General features: G+C 44.0%; 1 protein-coding gene across 1 annotated transcript; it reads right to left on the bottom strand.

The window, feature by feature from the left end:
- Window positions 1-1,383: 1,383 nt before the first annotated feature.
- On the bottom strand, window positions 1,384-11,277 carry LOC110534110 (UDP-glucose 6-dehydrogenase). Its single transcript, XM_090188632.1, has 12 exons — window positions 11,024-11,277; window positions 9,743-9,911; window positions 9,537-9,638; window positions 9,156-9,356; window positions 8,869-9,066; window positions 8,570-8,717; window positions 8,312-8,406; window positions 8,024-8,154; window positions 7,772-7,914; window positions 5,972-6,063; window positions 5,669-5,779; window positions 1,384-5,473 (listed from the first exon to the last, which is right to left on the bottom strand). The coding sequence occupies exons 2-12, from the start codon at window positions 9,902-9,904 to the stop codon at window positions 5,369-5,371; spliced, it is 1,488 nt and encodes a 495-aa protein (XP_090044758.1). The 5' UTR covers window positions 9,905-9,911; window positions 11,024-11,277; the 3' UTR covers window positions 1,384-5,368.
- Between the last annotated feature and the right edge of the window lie 7,841 nt (window positions 11,278-19,118).

The raw sequence follows: 19,118 nt of genomic DNA, 5'->3' as shown, positions 1-19,118 counted from the left end.
TATATCTGTTCATTAGCTCTAGCGACTCCTTGTGGCGGGCCTCGGTCGTCAGTTGAACGATGTTTCCTCCGACACATTGGTGCGGCTTGTTTCCGGGTTAAGTGGGCGGGTGTTAAGAACCGCGGTTTTGCGGGTCATGTTTTGGAGGACGCATGACTCGATCTTCGCCTTGCGAGCCCTTTGGGGAGTTGCAGCAATGAGACAAGATCAAAATTGGGTTGAAAAAAGGGTATAACATTTTAAAAAGTACGTATAATTGCATGAAATGTGAATTTTTTTATTGACCTGCAAATAAGATGATAGATTCATTCCTATAAAGATCTTTCCACCCCTACTCTTGTCCATGGTGGTCTACAAACCCGCAGCCCTGTGCTCTATCAAAAAGTCCCACGTTGCCATATAATGCTTACAATAGAATAGTTTCTAAAACTGCATATCTAAGGCTCTGGCCTGTCCAAGAAGTGAGGGTAAACCGTAGACATGCTCTCTGCTATCCACCTTGTTTTAATTATTATTTTAGGTGTAGGGGAGGATTACTTATTTTTTTATGTGTTCAGGGAGGGTTTAGGTCAAATATATTTTTGCTGAAGGGAGGGCTATCTATTTTCATTTCAGAGAGGTCCAATTACTTCCATGTAACCCACATTATAAATAACCTTTACAGGTTATTTTCCCCCCAGTCCCTATGAGGAATGTATTTTGAGTATTCTATAATACCAATTACATGAGCCTGCATGTAATTAAAATGCTGTCAGTCTCTGAATATGGAGTGGTAGAGATTGCATAAAAGTTTGAATCATCCCCTCTTTAACTGAATAGGGAAAGCTGTGGTGACTGTTACCAATGCAATCAATCCACTTTGGCATAATCATCCCATGGTTTAGCTCTAAACTGTAATTGAAAGGAAATAGCGGATTTATGATTATCACTAGAGGACAACACATCTGTGCGTCATGGGCCTTGTTGCGAAAGTGCATCTGTCAGAGCCGAACAGGATGTTTATGATTAGGTTCATGTGTCACATAAAGCCACTGACCCATGGCTGATCCACAGGAAACCCAGCAGTGGGTCAAGACTGTCGTCAGAGGTACGCCGTTCCATGAGGAAAGTCTTCCCGTTCCCAGAATTAACTGTCAGAACGACTAAGCAAATGCCTGACCAAACAAGAGGCATGCAACTAATAAGGATTGAGTTGAGTTGACCCAGAGCAACCTTGAATTATTTTTTGAATAAAAGCATCTAATGTAAACTGGCAACATCACTACATAGTACACAAAATAATTGAGAGAAAGCATAAAACAACTTATGTTTGAACATAATTGTAGTACAGTACAATTGATTCTAGGTATGCAAAAACTATGTATTCACAGATACTAAACATGGTTTTATTTTTGCAGGTAAAAAATGTAATGTTTTAATGCTTTACAGAGTTCTTATATTAAAAAACAACAACATATAATTATAATATTGCATATCGGTTACATGTTTACACTAACGCTGCTCAAGTTCACATTCAACCAGCACTAGACACTTTAATAATGTTTACATATTTTTGCTTTACTCATCTCATATGTATATACTGTATTCTACTCTACTGTATTTGTCTATGCCACTCTGACATTGCTCATCCTAATATTTATATATTCCTTAATTCCATTCTTTTACTTTTGTGTGTATTGTGGTGAATTGTTAGATATTACTGAACTGTTGGAGCTAGAAACACAAGCGTTTCGCTACACCCGCAATAACATTTGCTAAACAAATACGTGTGTCCAATAAAATTTGATTTGATTTCATAAAAATTGCTTAGAAATGAATAAAAACTAAAAGAGCAATGGAATCAGTCATCCAAAAATGCTTTCATACATTCATATTTTGGGGCAAATATTCTTAAAAAAGGGGAAATATAGAAACATCTGAAATGTAAATAAGTTGTTTTCCCCCTTGTGTAAGTTAAACACCCAAAACCCTGGTAGTTATCCAACATGCACAAAACAAATAAATGAGGTTGGAGGGGTATTGTTACCACATGTTGCTGACAAACAAGGTCCTCAACCCTAACTTCGAAGCATTCCCCCAGGCTTCTTTCATTGTAGCTGACATAATTATTTGTTTCAGGTCACCATATCAAGTTGATGAGGGTGCTGAAATGACTAATTAGGGCTGGGCGAAATGGCCAAAAAGTAATATCACAATATATATATATATTTTTTTACAGTATTTGACGGTATTTGTTTTATTTTTTTATATATAAACATTTCCTAATTATGCTTTATGAGTAGTTTATGACCCTAGGGTGACATAACATAAATTATATGTGATTTCATTGGGGCTTTCTACACCCCCCCACCCTCCCTCATGATATGGGAGGGGGGGGGGGTCTAGGCCTAATAAACTGGTGAACTGTTCGAATTATCGAAAATGAATGATTCTAATTATATTTTAGAAATATAGTGGGCAGCATTTTTAATACATTGTCGTTTTATATGACAACGAATGAAAAAGCCATGGAGGAATTTTTGTGAGCGTTTCCCAAGGGACCCTAATTAGATGCTACATTACATGTTTTCTCTTACTCCATGTAGCTTGCAAGCTAAAATATGAATGCTTTGCCTATTCCTCTGCTTTAGAAGATACTGTTGCACAAACAACATGCTAATCTAGGCCTACATCAGCACTGGTATCAGTCTGTATTAGCTAGCTAAGTTTGCTCTGATTCTTTGTCCATTTAGCTAGCCAGCTAACACAATTTATTTTTGCAACAACTTGCTAAGACAAGACCAACTAGCTGTTTTGCAGACAGTGTCACGGATCCCCCCGGTACTGATGCTCATTCTGTTTACCAGTTCCGGAGGTCTACGTCACCGGCTTTCTAGGCTTCACTGAACAGGATTCATTATCATCAACCCCGGACTGTCTTGTCTGATTACATACACCTGGTTCCCATTCCCCCTGATTAATATGTTATATATGTGCCCTCTGTTCCCTCTGTCTTTGTCGGTTATTGTTCCCATGTCCGTTGGTGGTGAGTACCTATGTGTTGGTGCAGCTGTCATGCTGCAAGCTTTATATATTGTGTATTACGGGTATCGTCCCGTGTCGTTCAGCGAGGTTTACCCTCGCTCTTTTGTTTGGGTACAGCCCAGTGTTTTTGTATATATGTTTGTTTTGGGTGTATTAAAAACCCCTATTGTGCATTCCTGCACCGGTCTCCAAATCCTTTATACCAGTGTGACAGACAGTAAGATACAAACTAATAGGCTAATAACACTTGTGGATTTACAGTGCCTTTGTATAGTATTCAGACCCCTTGAATTTTTCCACATTTTGTAAGGATATACAGCCTAATTCTAAAATGTATTAAATATGTTTCATTCTCAGCAATCTACACACAATGCCCCATACTGACAAAGCGAAAACATATTTTTAGAAATGTTTTCAAAAAAAGAGACCTTATTTACATAAGTATTCAGACCCTTTGCTATGAGACTCGATATTGAGCTCAGGTGCATCCTGTTTGCATTGATCATCCTTGAAATGTTTCTACTGCCCGCTTGGAGTTTGCCAAAAGGCACCTAAAGACTCTCAAACCATGAGAAACAAGATTCTCTGGTCTGATGAAACCAAGATTGAACTCTTTGGCCTCAATGCCAAGTGTCACATCTGGAGGAAACATGGCACCATCCCTACAGTGAAGCATGGGGTTAGCAGCATTAAGCTGTGGGGATGTTTTCAGTGGCAAGGACTAGGAGACTAGTCAGGATCGAGGCAAGGATGAACGGAGCAAAGTACAGAGAGATCCTTGATGTAAACCTGCTCCAGAGCACTCAGGACCTCCGACTGGGTAAAAGGTTCACCTTCCAACAGGACAACGACCCTAAGCACACAACCAAGAAAACGCAGGAGTGGCTTCGGGATAAGTCTGAATGTCCTTGAGTGGCCCAGCCAGATCCCAGACTTGAACCTGATCGAACATCTCTTGAGAGACCTGAAAATAGTTGTGCAGCAACGCTCCCCATCCAACCTGACAGAACTTGAGAGGATCTGCAGAGAGGAAAGGGAGAAACTCCCACAATACAGGTGTGCCAAGCTTGTAGCATCCTAACCAAAGAAGACTCGAGGCTGTAATAGCTACCAAAGGTGCTTCAACAAAGTACTGAGTAAAGGGTCTGAATACTTATGTAAATATGATATTTCTAAAACCCTATTTTTGCTTTGTCATTATGGGGTATTGTGTGTAGATTGATGAAGAAGAAGAAAAACAATTGAATGTGGAAGAAGAAAAACAATTGATTGCAATGTGGAAAAAGTTAAGGGGTCTGAATACTTTCCTAATGCAATGTATATAAAGAAGCAAAGAATAAATCAGCATCATTATCCCCAACACCTCGTTGCATCTGACCATGCAGACAGAGTGAAAGCAGAGAGGAAGAGGTGAAGCGAGAGGATTTACTCTACCCAAAATTTGTCCACATGTGATAAGCCCTTTTTTGTATGGAAGTCTGAGTGTCTAATTACGGTAGACTTATTTGATCTAATAGAGGTTTTGTAATGTTTAGGTTGTTACAAATTGACTGATATAAGTGGATGCACGTGGCATTATATTGACAAGATAGTCAAGTGACCACTCTAACAATGGAAATACACATCCTCAAAGATGGAAGGCAGGCGGGAGGAGGCGAGATCAGGTGGTCGAGATCACCTTTCTTGCAAACGAGAGGGCAAATATGCGTGTGAACAACAGGCCATAGAGATGTATAGGACTCATCATTTTATCTGTGCATTATAGCATCTGTGACAGCGAGGGCAACGCCATTGAGGCTATCTCTATTTTAAAGTAGTCAATGATCTTCTTCATTGGCTGATTGCTCCCAACTCATAGGGATCCCTGACTACTTTAAAATGGTGGAACCCCTCAAAGGCAATGTCCATGCTAAAACGTTTCCAAAATGCAACGTGCGTCCACTTATATCAGTGCATTCGTAACAACCTAACCAATACGAAACTTCTATTCAATCAAATAATCCTCACGTAGCAAATGAGCAAGTAAAACCTCTTCCTCTTCGGCGGCATGCAGGAGGAGAGGGAGAGCGATGGCCCAAGTAGCAAAGGGAGTAAACTATAAAAATGAACATTACACGCGTGTGAGTCGCGTATCACACATTTAACAAACCAAATATGTGAAACACCGTTAGAAGGTAAAGTAAAAACCCAAACCGGTCCGTGCATCAATATTGGGGTGTATATAGTAAAATACGGTATACCGCCTAGCCATCCCACTAATGTAATATTACATAAAAAATGACAACTTGGTTTAATATATTACTGCACTGAGCTGGCTCTGTCGCTCCTGTCCCATAAGCACACTTCATAGTTTGATCTTCTTTAATGGTTGCTGTTGGTCTATTTCTGACTTGTCCTCGATGGCAGTGAAGTGGATCCTCTGGTTAACTCTTTTCCCAATAGTCTCCACCTGGAAAAAAGACAAACAACTACTTTGGAAACTACTGGACTGTCCATTACTCGACATTTCTCAAATACTAATTAGAGGAGCTGCTGCAAATGGATCTTTTGGCTTTTTGTGCCTAGGGTGTTTTCATATTAAAGCCATTACCTCCTCAGAATCCTAGATAGTGTTTAGTGTCTTTCTGTGGTTGTGGATACTTGCCTGGAAGCCGATATGCTGGAGTTGGTCGTGCAAGCTGTCCAAGATCCTTCTACCGTCAAAGATGAAGGCAGGTTTCAGCATGGCTTTATAGATCTTCTCATAGTCCAGCTCCTGCAGCACAAATATGGACTCTATGGTTTACATTGAGAGCTCCCTTTAATCCATGTACAGTCCAATGCAACTATGTATGTAATTATGATTGCCACCAAAATATCTGTGTGGTCAGAGTCATCTCCTTGCCATTTGATGTCAGTAATTGATGAGTGAGTAGCTTCAAAAATGAAGAAGAAAAAAAAAACACACCGTGAACATATCCCACTCTGTGCAGATGACAATTGCATGGGCGTTCTCACAAGCCTTGTATGGGTCAGTGACGATTGTGACTAGACGAGAAACTAGGACGAGAGAGTATAAGTCAAGTTTACTTCATGCAGGTGAATATAAATCAACTTTTTTCAAGCAGTTATATAACAAACATTCATCCCATCTCATTAGAATGAGCAAAACAAGTCCCCAGTTATGTATGGCAAACAAAAAACCTAAAGCAGAGAGAACAGTACACCCAGTACACCCCATATTGAAATATCAACATGTATTCAATAAACTTATACTGTGCAAAAATATAAATGTAAAAATTCAAAGATTTTACTGAGTTACAGTTCATATAAGGAAATCAGTCAATTTAAATAAATTCATTAGACCCTATTCTATGGATTTCACACTTAGCCCAGCCAATCAGAATGAGTTTCCCCCCACAAAAGGGCTTCATTACAGACAGAAATACTCAGTTTAATCCGCTGTCCGATTGGCTGGTCTCAGATTATTATTATTAATATCTCAAAAGTACTCTTTTTTGATTTTGCTTATTTTTTTTAGACATTGTTTGGAAGTTGGAACAATATATTCTTCAAACATCACATTTCCAGAGTTGGCACTCAGCTACTTTTGAAAGAAATTATACATTTTATTGGTCGCCTAGTGGTTAGAGTATTGGGCCAGTAACCAAAAGGTTGCTGGATCGAATCCCTGAGCTGACAAGGTAAAAATCTGTCGTTCTGCCCCTGAACAAGGCAGTTAACCCACTGTTCCCTGGTAGGCCGTCATTGTAAATAAGAATTTGTTCTTAACTGACTTGCCTAGTTAAATTAAAGGTTAAATAAATAAAAAAATATATATAAATATACATTGATATTATAGGTCATTAACCAATCACAGCACTCATGTAGGATTGCACATTCGGCAAATCACCAATAGAGTACAAAGTGTTATGTTTGGGGCAAATCCAACACATCGCTGAATAGTACCACTCTTCATATTTTCAAGCATGGTTGTGGCTGCATCATGTTATGGGTATGCTTGTCATCAGCAAGGACTAGGACATGTTTTAGGATAAAAATAAATGGAATAAAGCTAAGCACAGGCAAAATCCAAGAGCAAAACCTGGTTCAGTCTGCTTTCTAACAAACACTGGGAGACTAATTCACCTTTCAGCAGGACAATAACCTAAAACACAAGGCCAAATCTACACTAGAGTTGCTTACCATGACGACGTTAAATGGCCTAGTTACAGTTTTTACTTAAATCGTCTTGAAAATCTATGGCATGACATGAAAATCGCTGTCTAGCATCGATCAACAATCAAATTGACAGAGCTTGCATATTTTTTTAAAGAATAATGGGAAAATACTGTAAAAGACTCACAGCTGTAAACGCTGCCAAAGATTCTTCTAGAAAGTATTGAATCAGGGGTGTGAAGACTTATGTAAATGAGATATTTCTGTATTTGTGAGAAAATGCATATGCAAATGCATATTTAATCAAATTTGAATTCAGGCTGTAACACAACAAAATGTGGAGCAGGCCAAGGGGTATGAATACTTTCTGAAGGCACTGTAGGCCTAAAAAGGGCCTAAAATGGCCACTTTATCGTGATTAAAAAAAATATGGTTTGTGTTTGTAAAAGGCATATCAAACATCATTCCTCCCAATTAAGTTTCTATCTGAGGTGCCCAAAATATTTTTGGGGCCATGCTGTCATGAAATCACCCTAATGTTAGAATCTGCTTATTGATTTACTATACTATTAATTTACAAAAAGGCTACCTGTGGCGGGGTCATGTCTTTCTGAGGGTGTGGGCTGAATCAGGTCGTGCATGATCTGCTGCGCTTTAACCTTGGGGTCATAGATGTGTAGACAGGCTCCCTCCTCCAGCAGGTAGCGACTGATGTAGATACTAGAGGATTCCCTGAAAACAAAATACACACAAGGATAGGCTTGGAGGGGGAAGCAGAAAAAAAATGTGCTCTGAGAGCTTTGGATGTAAGCAGAGAAAGGTTTTAAATGCCCCTCCAAACCTTGTATCGCCTGTGTTTTTCTTGAAAGCGAATCCTAGCAAGGCTATCTTCTTGTCCGTCACTGTGTTGAAGAGGCAGCTGATTATCCGCGAAGAGAATCGTTTTCGCTGGTAATCGTTTATCTCTATAACCTGGGAGAGACAACATTTAGATGTTCCACATTTTTGCCATTGTGATATTTTACTGACTGTAAAACAGTGTTGCGAGAGACAATTACAGGAATTTATTTTCAAATGAGAAGTAAGTTCTGTATTGCACTACTTTGAGTTGATGAAAAAAGAAGCACACCTGTTGCCAGTATCTTGCAACCTCTGGTAGGTTTAGCACCTCGCATAGGTACACAAGATTGAGGACATCCTTCTGGAAACAGCTGCCACCAAATCCTGTGAAACAAACACAGAATGAATCATGACTGAACTGACCCACTCAATTCCCAGTAGTTCATAACTGAAACCCAATCCCTCAGTCATCCAATCGTCTCATCCAACCATCAACTAATACTGCTCCACAAGTCAACCACTCCAGCTTTGCTTCCCTCTCACTCACCCACGCTGGCCTTCAGGAAGCAACTGCCTATTCTCTGGTCTGTCCCGATGGCATGAGCCACCTCCTCTACATCAGCACCAGTTACCTCGCACAGGGCACTGATGGAGTTGATGCTACTGATACGTTGGGCCAGAAAGGCATTGGCTGCCTGTAAACACAGAAAAGGAAAAAAAAACAAGGATAGAAGTGAGCAAATGAATAAAGGCAGGAAACATCACAGGAGGAGGTGTCTGAGATCGTTATGCTGCTGAGCTGAGATTGTACTGATATAAAAGACGGACATAAAATGGTATTCATACCAGCTTGGAGAGCTCAGAGGACCAGGTGTTGGTGGTGATAATCTTGCTTTTGGGGACCCAGTGCTCATAGATGCTCCGCAGGGCCTCAATAGCATGTTGGCCCTCAGGGGTCTCATCCCCTCCAATCAATACCCTGTCTGGATTCTTCAGATCAGCAATGGCTGTTCCCTCAGCAAGAAACTCTGGGTTTGAGAGGACCTGCAGGAGAACAAGATCATGCTCATAAGACCTGACGACATGGCAGACCGATGAATTTAGACGTTCGATACACTGTCCCCTGCAATCACCTGAAAGTTCAAGCTACTTTTGGTGTTGGCGTTGAAGATGCGGCGGATGCTCTCAGCAGCACGTACAGGAACTGTGCTTTTCTCTACAACAATCTTACACCCGATGGACACATCAGCAATGCGCCGGGCACATGCTTCTATGTACTTCAGGTCCGCTGCTCGACCCTTGCCAATCCCAAATGTCTTGGTAGGCGTATTGACCTGGCAAAGGAAGGGGGAGATGTTTCAGGTCGATTCAATCATGGCTCTTTCTCCATCACTGTATCTTTCCTTTAAAGAAAGCCAAACGGATTCCCATTCGTCTTAACAATACTTTCAAGGAAATTGTGTGAAAGCCATTGACATTATAAGAAGGGAAAGTGTTGAAAAAAATGTATTTACAGATATGAAAACGAGGTCTGCATTTCTTATGGCCTCATCGATGTCTGTGGAGAAGAAAAGGTTGACCCCGCGGCATGAGTCCACCACTTCCTGGAGTCCAGGCTAGAAAGAAAGGAGGGGTGTCGTTAGACATGAATGTGTAATCGTTTTACATCATATCCTGCAGTTGATGTTAGTTTCTTGTATTGATATCGTCTCACACTCACCTCAAAGATGGGAAGGCTATCAGAATTCCAGGCACGGATGCGGTCCTCGTTCACGTCCACCACGGTAACCGTCACCTCGGGGCACATCTGGGCGATCACGCTGCAGGTGGGACCGCCCACGTAGCCAGCCCCAATACAACAGATATTCCTCACCTCCACCATTCTCCCTCTCAAAAAGAAAGAAAAAACAAGCACTCAACACCCATTTTTCCTACTTTTCCATTTAACAGGATCTTAAGCAAATACACAGTTGGGCTAAGAATAAAACATTAAAAGAAGAAAAAAAATAATCTATTGTCCTTTCCCAATAATGTCAGGTATCCTGCGCATTATTGACAAAGGCTCAAGGGCCAAACGTTGGGATTATGTGCTGTACTATTTGAAATTCAATATCGAATTGGTCAAAACAAACAAATGTGTTGAAACAAAAAACAATTCCAATGCAAAATCTAAATATGCCATGGCAATAGCTACAAGATGTCCACTTGGATTCCCCAGTGGGTATCAATGGAGTACAGTTAAAGGAAAATTCCGTGGAGCAAATCAAACCACCTCTATTTGGCCAGTTTGCACCTAACTCCACCCATTCTGCCACGCTCTCTAGATTACAGAGAGGGCTCTATGTGCAGTGTGGTCAGATGGAACTCCCTGGGACATACACACACACACACACACACACACACACACACAACTGGCCCCTAGATACAAAAGCCATATTATTCCTAACTTTTAACCCAGAAATAACACAAAAAAACGTGCAGGACCTGGCAGATGTTAATCATCCCACTAATGTAAAAAGATTCTTGACTTTGGTCTGGTTAGAATATCTAGCTACTGTACTGTGATACATTTCTGTGATGTACTATTTACTACTGATAAAGAGCATATGGCTGCCAGTTGTACGTGTTAAGTGAGCCTAAGAGATCTGTACAGAAGGACCAAAAGAAACCATTGAAAATTATTCAGGGAATAAAACTACATTTCACGATCAGAAACCATTTTGTGGCCGTTGAGGAGCGCTTCCTGCTGTGATGATGCTGGACTGTAACGTTAGGGTTGAATAGAAAACTTGCCACACGTTTCCAATTGGAGCCACTACCTCGATGTTATATTACTAGCTAGCTACCTAGCGCTAACGGTACCTCTTGCTAACTTGCGCCTGTACACCAGCCACCTATACTTGATTCAGACCCGTTCTTTACATTTGTGTTGCAAAACCAATTTAGCTAGCTAACGATGATTTATAGCACCCGCTAAACACAAAACAAACGGGACACTTACCAGCAGTTGATAAGTGCGCAGCTGAACCGAATACAAAATGTTTCAGAGACTCTCGACCACGTAAAACCGAGACCGTATTATTTAATTCCAGAGGGTTGGTTGTTGATCTGTGGTGATGATAGTCCGATGTCTAGAACCTTGCTCCAGTGATGAGTTTGAAATGCTTCGTGCCACGGTGAAACTTATATCTAAATCTCAGACAGGGGGCAGGCTTTGACAATCCTTTGACATCACATCACCACTGATGCTTACCAGAAAGGGGCTTATTCAAGAGGACTTCAAGAGGACCATTCCGTCTATGGCACAAAGTTACAGACATTCATATTAGATAATTCATTACAGGGTTATTACATTGGTGTGGCTGAAAAGTGTTATAGAACGCAGGGATGTTAGGATTTAGTCCTTTGAGATCCAACCAATTTATGTCGGTTAAGTAAGTCTATAGTCTATAGTACATGGATGTGACAAACATTTCCAAATGTAATGAACACGCATTCTTTCGTATTACGTAAGATGTATAAACCTTGGGAACAAAACATGACACTGAGCAAAATAGAACTATAGGAGAAGGAATTTGATGTGTCTGGGAGAGGTAATGGTGGGAGGGAGGGTATTTGACAATCTAGTAGTCTGATGATGATATACAATTACGTCACATTTGTAACAGAAAGAAATCCACACATGGTAATGATTTCATAGTAAACTCCCACCCAGGTCCAGTCACCTATGTGCATGGAAAGCATGAGGCACAATCCAGCTCAATTTGAGACCAGACATTAAACCGACCACAGTCGAGGGAGTGTCCCCCTTGTTATTATAGATACTGTATATTAATCTCTGGAGAGAGTAACTCAGCTGGGTGGAAAGAAAACAGTCATTGTGCTGTTTACAGCAGGAGACAGACATGTGTTACTTAAAGCCAAGGGAATTGTGCCACAGTGTCATGTTGTGTCTTGTCTCTGTCCTTTCCCTTCACCCTGTCTCCCTCTGCTGGTCGTTGTTATGTTACCTTTTCTCCCCCGCTTTCCCCCAGCTGTCCCTTGTCTCCTCTAACTACCCGTTCCCCACCTGTTCCCTGTTTCCCTCTGATTAGGTCCCTATATCTCTCTCTGTTTCTGCTCCTGTCCTTGTCGGATTCTTGTTTGTTTGTGTTTCATGCCTGAGCCAGACTATCGTCATGTTTGCTGTAACCTTGTCCTGTCCTGTCGGAATCTGCCGGTCTATCTGAGCCTACCTAAGTTTGGTTATTAAAGAAGCTCTGTTTAAGTTAGTTCGCTTTTGGGTCCTCATTCACACCCCATAACAGAAGAATCCGACCAAGAATGGACCCAGCGACTTCGGATCCTCTCCACTCAGCCGTCGGAATCCAGGGAGCGATGCTCGGCAGACACGAGCAGGAAGTGTCTGCTGCTCGACATGCCGTTGAGACCCTGGCCACCCAAGTCTCCAACCTCACAGAACAGGTTCACCATCTCCGCCTCGATCCACCGGCCACTTCCAGGGCTTTCGAATCTCCGGAGCCCAGAATCAATAACCCGCCGTGTTACTCTGGGGAGCCCACTGAATGCCGCTCGTTCCTCACCCAGTGTGATATTGTGTTTTCTCTCCAGCCCAACACTTACTCCAGGAGCACTGCTCGTGTCGCCTACGTCATATCTCTCCTTATTGGACGGGCTCGTGAGTGGGGCACGGCAATCTGGGAGGCAAGGGCTGAGTGTACTAACCAGTATCAGGACTTTAAGGAGGAGATGATACGGGTTTTTGATCGATCTGTTTTTGGGGAGGAGGCTTCCAGGGCCCTGTCTTCCCTATGTCAAGGTAATCGATCCATAACAGACTACTCTATTGAGTTTCGCACTCTTGCTGCCTCCAGTGGCTGGAACGAGCCGGCTTTGCTCGCTCGTTTTCTGGAGGGTCTCCGCGCAGAGGTAAAGGATGAGATTCTCTCCCGGGAGGTCCCTTCCAGCGTGGATTCCCTGATTGAACTCGCTATTCGCATTGAGCGACGGGTTGATCTGCGTCACCGAGCTCGTGGAAAGGAGCTCGCGTTCTCCGTTGCTCCCCTCTCCGCATCACTACCATCTTCCTCTGCCGGCTCGGGAGCTGAGCCTATGCAGCTGGGAGGTATCCGCATCTCGACTAAGGAGAGGGAACGGAGAATCACCAACCGCCTCTGTCTCTATTGCGGTTCTGCTGGTCATTTTGTCACTTCATGTCCAGTAAAAGCCAGAGCTCATCAGTAAGCGGAGGGCTACTGGTGAGCGCTACTACTCCTGTCTCTCCTTCAAGATCCTGCACTACCTTGTCGGTCCATCTACGCTGGACCGGTTCGTCAGCTTCCTGCAGTGCCTTAATAGACTCTGGGGCGGAGGGCTGTTTTATGGACGAGACCTGGGCTCGGGAACATGACATTCCTCTCAGACAGTTAAGGGAGTCCACGGCCTTGTTCGCCCTGGATGGTAGTCCTCTCCCCAGGATTCAGCGTGAGACGCTACCTTTAACCCTCACTGTTTCTGGTAATCATAGCGAAACCATTTCTTTTTTGATTTTTCGTTCACCTTTTACACCTGTTGTTTTGGGCCATCCCTGGCTAGTTTGTCATAATCCTTCCATTAATTGGTCTAGTAATTCTATCCTCTCCTGGAACATCTCTTGTCATGTGAAATGTTTAATGTCTGCTATCCCTCCTGTTTCCTCTGTCTCTTCTTCACAGGAGGAGCCTGGTGATTTGACAGGGGTGCCGGAGGAATATCACGATCTGCGCACGGTGTTCAGTCGGTCCAGGGCCACCTCTCTTCCTCCACACCGGTCGTATGATTGTAGTATTGATCTCCTTCCGGGAACCACTCCCCCCCGGGGTAGACTATACTCTCTGTCGGCTCCCGAACGTAAGGCTCTCGAGGATTATTTGTCTGTAGCTCTTGACGCCGGTACCATAGTCCCCTCCTCCTCTCCCGCCGGAGCGGGGTTTTTTTTTGTCAAGAAGAAGGACGGGTCTCTGCGCCCCTGCATAGATTATCGAGGGCTGAATGACATAACAGTTAAGAATCGTTATCCGCTTCCTCTTATGTCTTCAGCCTTCGAGATCCTGCAGGGAGCCAGGTTTTTCACTAAGTTGGACCTTCGTAACGCTTACCATCTCGTGCGCATCAGGGAGGGGGACGAGTGGAAGACGGCGTTTAACACTCCGTTAGGGCACTTTGAATACCGGGTTCTTCCTTTCGGCCTCGCTAACGCTCCAGCTGTCTTTCAGGCATTAGTCAATGATGTCCTGAGAGACATGCTGAACATCTTTGTTTTCGTTTACCTTGACGATATCCTGATTTTTTCACCGTCACTCCAGATTCATGTTCAGCACGTTCGACGTGTCCTCCAGCGCCTTTTAGAGAATTGTCTTTTTGTGAAGGCTGAGAAGTGCACTTTTCATGCCTCCTCCGTCACATTTCTCGGTTCTGTTATTTCCGCTGAAGGCATTAAGATGGATCCCGCTAAAGTCCAAGCTGTCATTGATTGGCCCGTCCCTAAGTCACGCGTCGAGCTGCAGCGCTTTCTCGGCTTCGCGAACTTCTATCGTCGTTTCATCCGTAATTTCGGTCAGGTGGCCGCTCCTCTCACAGCCCTTACTTCTGTCAAGACGTGCTTTAAGTGGTCCGTTTCCGCCCAGGGAGCTTTTGATCTCCTCAAGAATCGTTTTACATCCGCTCCTATCCTTGTTACACCTGACGTCTCTAGACAGTTCGTTGTCGAGGTTGACGCGTCAGAGGTGGGCGTGGGAGCCATTCTTTCTCAGCGCTCCCTCTCTGACGACAAGGTCCACCCATGCGCGTATTTTTCTCATCGCCTGTCGCCGTCGGAACGTAACTATGATGTGGGTAACCGCGAACTGCTCGCCATCCGGTTAGCCCTAGGCGAATGGCGACAGTGGTTGGAGGGGGCGACCGTTCCTTTTGTCGTTTGGACTGACCATAGGAACCTTGAGTACATCCGTTCTGCCAAACGACTTAATGCGCGTCAGGCGCGTTGGGCGCTGTTTTTCGCTCGTTTCGAGTTCGTGATTTCTTATCGTCCGGGCTCTAAGAACACCAAGCCTGATGCTTTGTCTCGTCTCTTCAGTTCTTCAGTAGCCTCCACTGACCCCGAGGGGATTCTCCCTGAGGGGCGTGTTGTCGGGTTGACTGTCTGGGGAATTGAGAGGCAGGTAAAACAAGCGCTCACTCACACTCCGTCGCCGCGCGCTTGTCCTAGGAACCTTCTTTTCGTTCCCGTTCCTACTCGTCTGGCCGTTCTTCAGTGGGCTCACTCTGCCAAGTTAGCCGGCCACCCTGGCGTTCGGGGTACGCTTGCTTCCATTCGCCAGCGTTTTTGGTGGCCCACCCGGGAGCATGACACGCGTCGTTTCGTGGCTGCTTGTTCGGTCTGCGCGCAGACTAAGTCCGGTAACTCTCCTCCTGCCGGCCGTCTCAGGCCGCTTCCTATTCCCTCTCGACCGTGGTCTCACATCGCCTTAGATTTTGTCACCGGACTGCCTTCGTCAGCGGGGAAGACTGTTATTCTTACGGTTGTCGATAGGTTCTCTAAGGCGGCCCATTTCATTCCCCTTGCTAAGCTTCCTTCTGCTAAAGAGACGGCACAAATAATCATCGAGAATGTTTTCAGAATTCATGGCCTTCCGTCAGACGTCGTTTCGGACAGAGGTCCGCAATTCACGTCTCAATTTTGGAGGGAGTTTTGCCGTTTGATTGGGGCTTCCGTCAGTCTCTCTTCCGGCTTTCACCCCCAGTCTAACGGTCAAGCAGAACGGGCCAATCAGACTATTGGTCGCATCTTACGCAGTCTTTCTTTTCGCAACCCTGCGTCTTGGTCAGAACAGCTCCCCTGGGCAGAATACGCCCACAACTCGCTTCCTTCGTCTGCGACCGGGCTATCTCCTTTTCAGAGTAGCCTCGGGTACCAGCCTCCGCTGTTCTCATCTCAGTTCGCCGAGTCCAGCGTCCCCTCCGCTCAGGCTTTTGTCCAACGTTGCGAGCGCACCTGGAAGAGGGTCAGGTCTGCACTTTGCCGTTATAGGACGCAGACTGTGAGGGCTGCTAATAAGCGTAGAACTAAGAGTCCTAGATATTGTCGCGGTCAGAGAGTTTGGCTCTCCACTCAGAACCTTCCCCTTAAGACGGCTTCTCGCAAGTTGACCCCGCGGTTCATTGGTCCGTTCCGTATTTCTCGGGTCATTAATCCTGTCGCAGTTCGACTTCTTCTTCCGCGATACCTTCGTCGCGTCCACCCGGTCTTCCATGTCTCCTGTATTAAGCCCGTTCTTCGCGCCCCCGCTCGTCTTCCCCCCCCCCCCCCCATCCTTGTCGAGGGCGCACCCATCTACAGGGTCCGCAGGATTTTGGACATGCGTCCACGGGGCCGTGGTCACCAGTACCTTGTCGATTGGGAGGGGTACGGTCCTGAGGAGAGGAGTTGGGTTCCCTCTCGGGACGTGCTGGACCGTGCGCTGATCGAGGATTTCCTCCGTTGCCGCCAGGTTTCCTCCTCGAGTGCGCCAGGAGGCGCTCGGTGAGTGGGGGGGTACTGTCATGTTGTGTCTTGTCTCTGTCCTTTCCCTTCACCCTGTCTCCCTCTGCTGGTCGTTGTTATGTTACCTTTTCTCCCCCGCTTTCCCCCAGCTGTCCCTTGTCTCCTCTAACTACCCGTTCCCCACCTGTTCCCTGTTTCCCTCTGATTAGGTCCCTATATCTCTCTCTGTTTCTGCTCCTGTCCTTGTCGGATTCTTGTTTGTTTGTGTTTCATGCCTGAGCCAGACTATCGTCATGTTTGCTGTAACCTTGTCCTGTCCTGTCGGAATCTGCCGGTCTATCTGAGCCTACCTAAGTTTGGTTATTAAAGAAGCTCTGTTTAAGTTAGTTCGCTTTTGGGTCCTCATTCACACCCCATAACACACAGCCCTTATTGTAGTCTCTCATTCCGTACACATTGCGGTAGTAGTTGGCTAATAAACAATGCTGATTTAGTGCTGTTCAATGAGGACAGTGTAAGACACTCATTGCTGACGTATTACCCAGCTCCCCAAAATTGTTACTAACCCAGGAAAAGTTAGGAGTCATTACCTAATCATATGTTTGATATTATAAACTGGGTGGTTGCGAGCCCTGAATGCTGAATGGCTGACAGCTGTATACCACGGGTATGACAAAACATTTTATTTTACTGCTCTAATTTCGTTGGTGACCAGTTTATAATAGCAGTAAGGCACCTCAGGGGTTTGTGGTATATGGCCAATATACCATGGCTAAGGGCTGTATCCAGGCACTTCAAGTTGTGTCATGCCTAAGAACAACCCTTAGCTGTGGTATATTCGCCACATACCACACCCCTTCTGGCCTTATTGCTTAATTATAAATGATTGTACCCCATGTTAAATTAAAAAAACACATTGAAATGGTCTATAACCAGCACAGTTACAATACCAGAGCTAATGTTGTGTATTGTAAAATCCTAAGAGTAAACAGTTTTATGAGGAGTACGCTATTCTATACAGGCATTTGTCTATAGAATAGCCTCCCCTTGGAGATCAAGCAAACAAATAATAGAAATGGCTTTAAAAAGCAGTCAAGGGTTTTCATTTGGAGGAGGTTGTATAACTAAGTGAAACCACTCCACAGCCTCCTTGTGCCCCATTTGTTACTGCTACTACTGGTCAGGTTGGATTTTGTTAGCGATGGACATGATGTGCAACTAAAACCTGTTTTTTAACAGTTAGGAATAATGTGCAATGAATGAGTATCTTTGCAGTTAGGGTATTGTGTAATTAATTAGTTTGTGTTTTTAAGGTTAGCGATTACGTGCACATTTTAGGATGTCAGTATGAATCAATGTGATGGGTTTGTTTGTAGTTTGGTCTTGTCATCATTAGCTGTTCTTACCATCGAGGACAACGTTGGAAACAAGTGTTGTAGTTAATTTAAGTGCTATCCTCTGGGAACATATTGTACATATTTGTACATAAATATGGTTGCGTATGTCTTTTGCCAAAATAAATGTATACACACTATCACAGCTCTAGTCATTCACTACTCTCTCCACCCTTAGGGCAGAAGTAACTACCTTAGTCTACTTCCAGGTGCCCCTTTGTTGTAAGTAGAGATAATAGTATCCACTTAAAACACCCCATTCTTGAAACATCTGTTCTAGTTAACATTGGTCAAACTTAACTGCCCTCAAATAAGGAGCTGTTATAGATGAGAAAAGGGAACTGAAAGTTAGATTTACGATGCCACCTTCTAAATTGATTCTGGGCCCTGTAATTCAAACCAAGATGGTGAGGCAACCTCTCTCTCTGATGAGGGAGCCTTACGGAGATGAATGGGACCGTTAAAATGCTGCTGCCCTGTTGATCCTTGAGTTTGTGGCCTCTAACAGACAAAGCTGTTGGAATGTGCATTTTGTGCTGGCGGTGCTCTCCTCACTACGATTACTACGAGGGTCTTCAAAAATCAACAGAACAAGACCATTACCTTACCTGGTTATTTTTTACAAGATGCCAATGATTGCTGATATACTTTAGAATAGGACATGCATCTTTATGCTGTACATTACAGACATGTGCGTGATGCCATGTTACAATGGACTGGTAATAAGGTATTTAAAGATACTGGTAATGAACATGATAGGAGACAGAGAGCTGGTTTCAAGAGCAGGGCGCAGCAGGTGTTTATTGTCAAGGACCACAGGACGAGGCAGGTGGCTGGGTCCAGGTGCAGGCAGAAGGTCATACACAGGGGTCCAAAAAGGCAACAGTACAGGCAGGGAAAAGGCTAGTAATGTTGTCCGAGAGATCGGGCAATAGGTTAATAACAGGAAATCTGGTCGACTAAAGTACAGGCAGGGAATAGGCAAAAGGCGTCATTAGTGAGGCAAGCAAAAACTATCATACACAGGAAGAGTAAATTACAGGAAAACCAGCACTCCGAATAGACAATCCCTCACAATGATGGGGTGCAAAGAGAACTGAACTAAATAGTGTGTGATAATGACATACAGGTGATCAGAATTCAGGTGATTGTGATCTGGAGAGTGAGCTGGGTTCAGTGGA

The sequence above is a fragment of the Oncorhynchus mykiss genome, chromosome 10 (genome assembly GCF_057628025.1).
Source record: "Oncorhynchus mykiss isolate SJ-2025 chromosome 10, ASM5762802v1, whole genome shotgun sequence".
In the NCBI taxonomy this organism is placed as follows: Eukaryota; Metazoa; Chordata; class Actinopteri; order Salmoniformes; family Salmonidae; genus Oncorhynchus; species Oncorhynchus mykiss.
Note: the sequence above shows the minus strand (reverse complement) of the source record. Positions and strands in the feature narration are given on the sequence as shown.

Coding starts and splice junctions, on each gene's coding strand:
- LOC110534110 (XM_090188632.1), bottom strand. CDS start 9,904: ATGGTGGAGGTGAGGAATATCTGTTGTATTGGGGCTGGCTACGTGGGC. Junction 8,407..8,569: donor CTTCCTGAAGGCCAGCGTGG/GTGAGTGAGAGG, acceptor TTTGTTTCACAG/GATTTGGTGGCAGCTGTTTC. Junction 5,474..5,668: donor TCCAGCATATCGGCTTCCAG/GCAAGTATCCAC, acceptor TCTTTTTTCCAG/GTGGAGACTATTGGGAAAAG.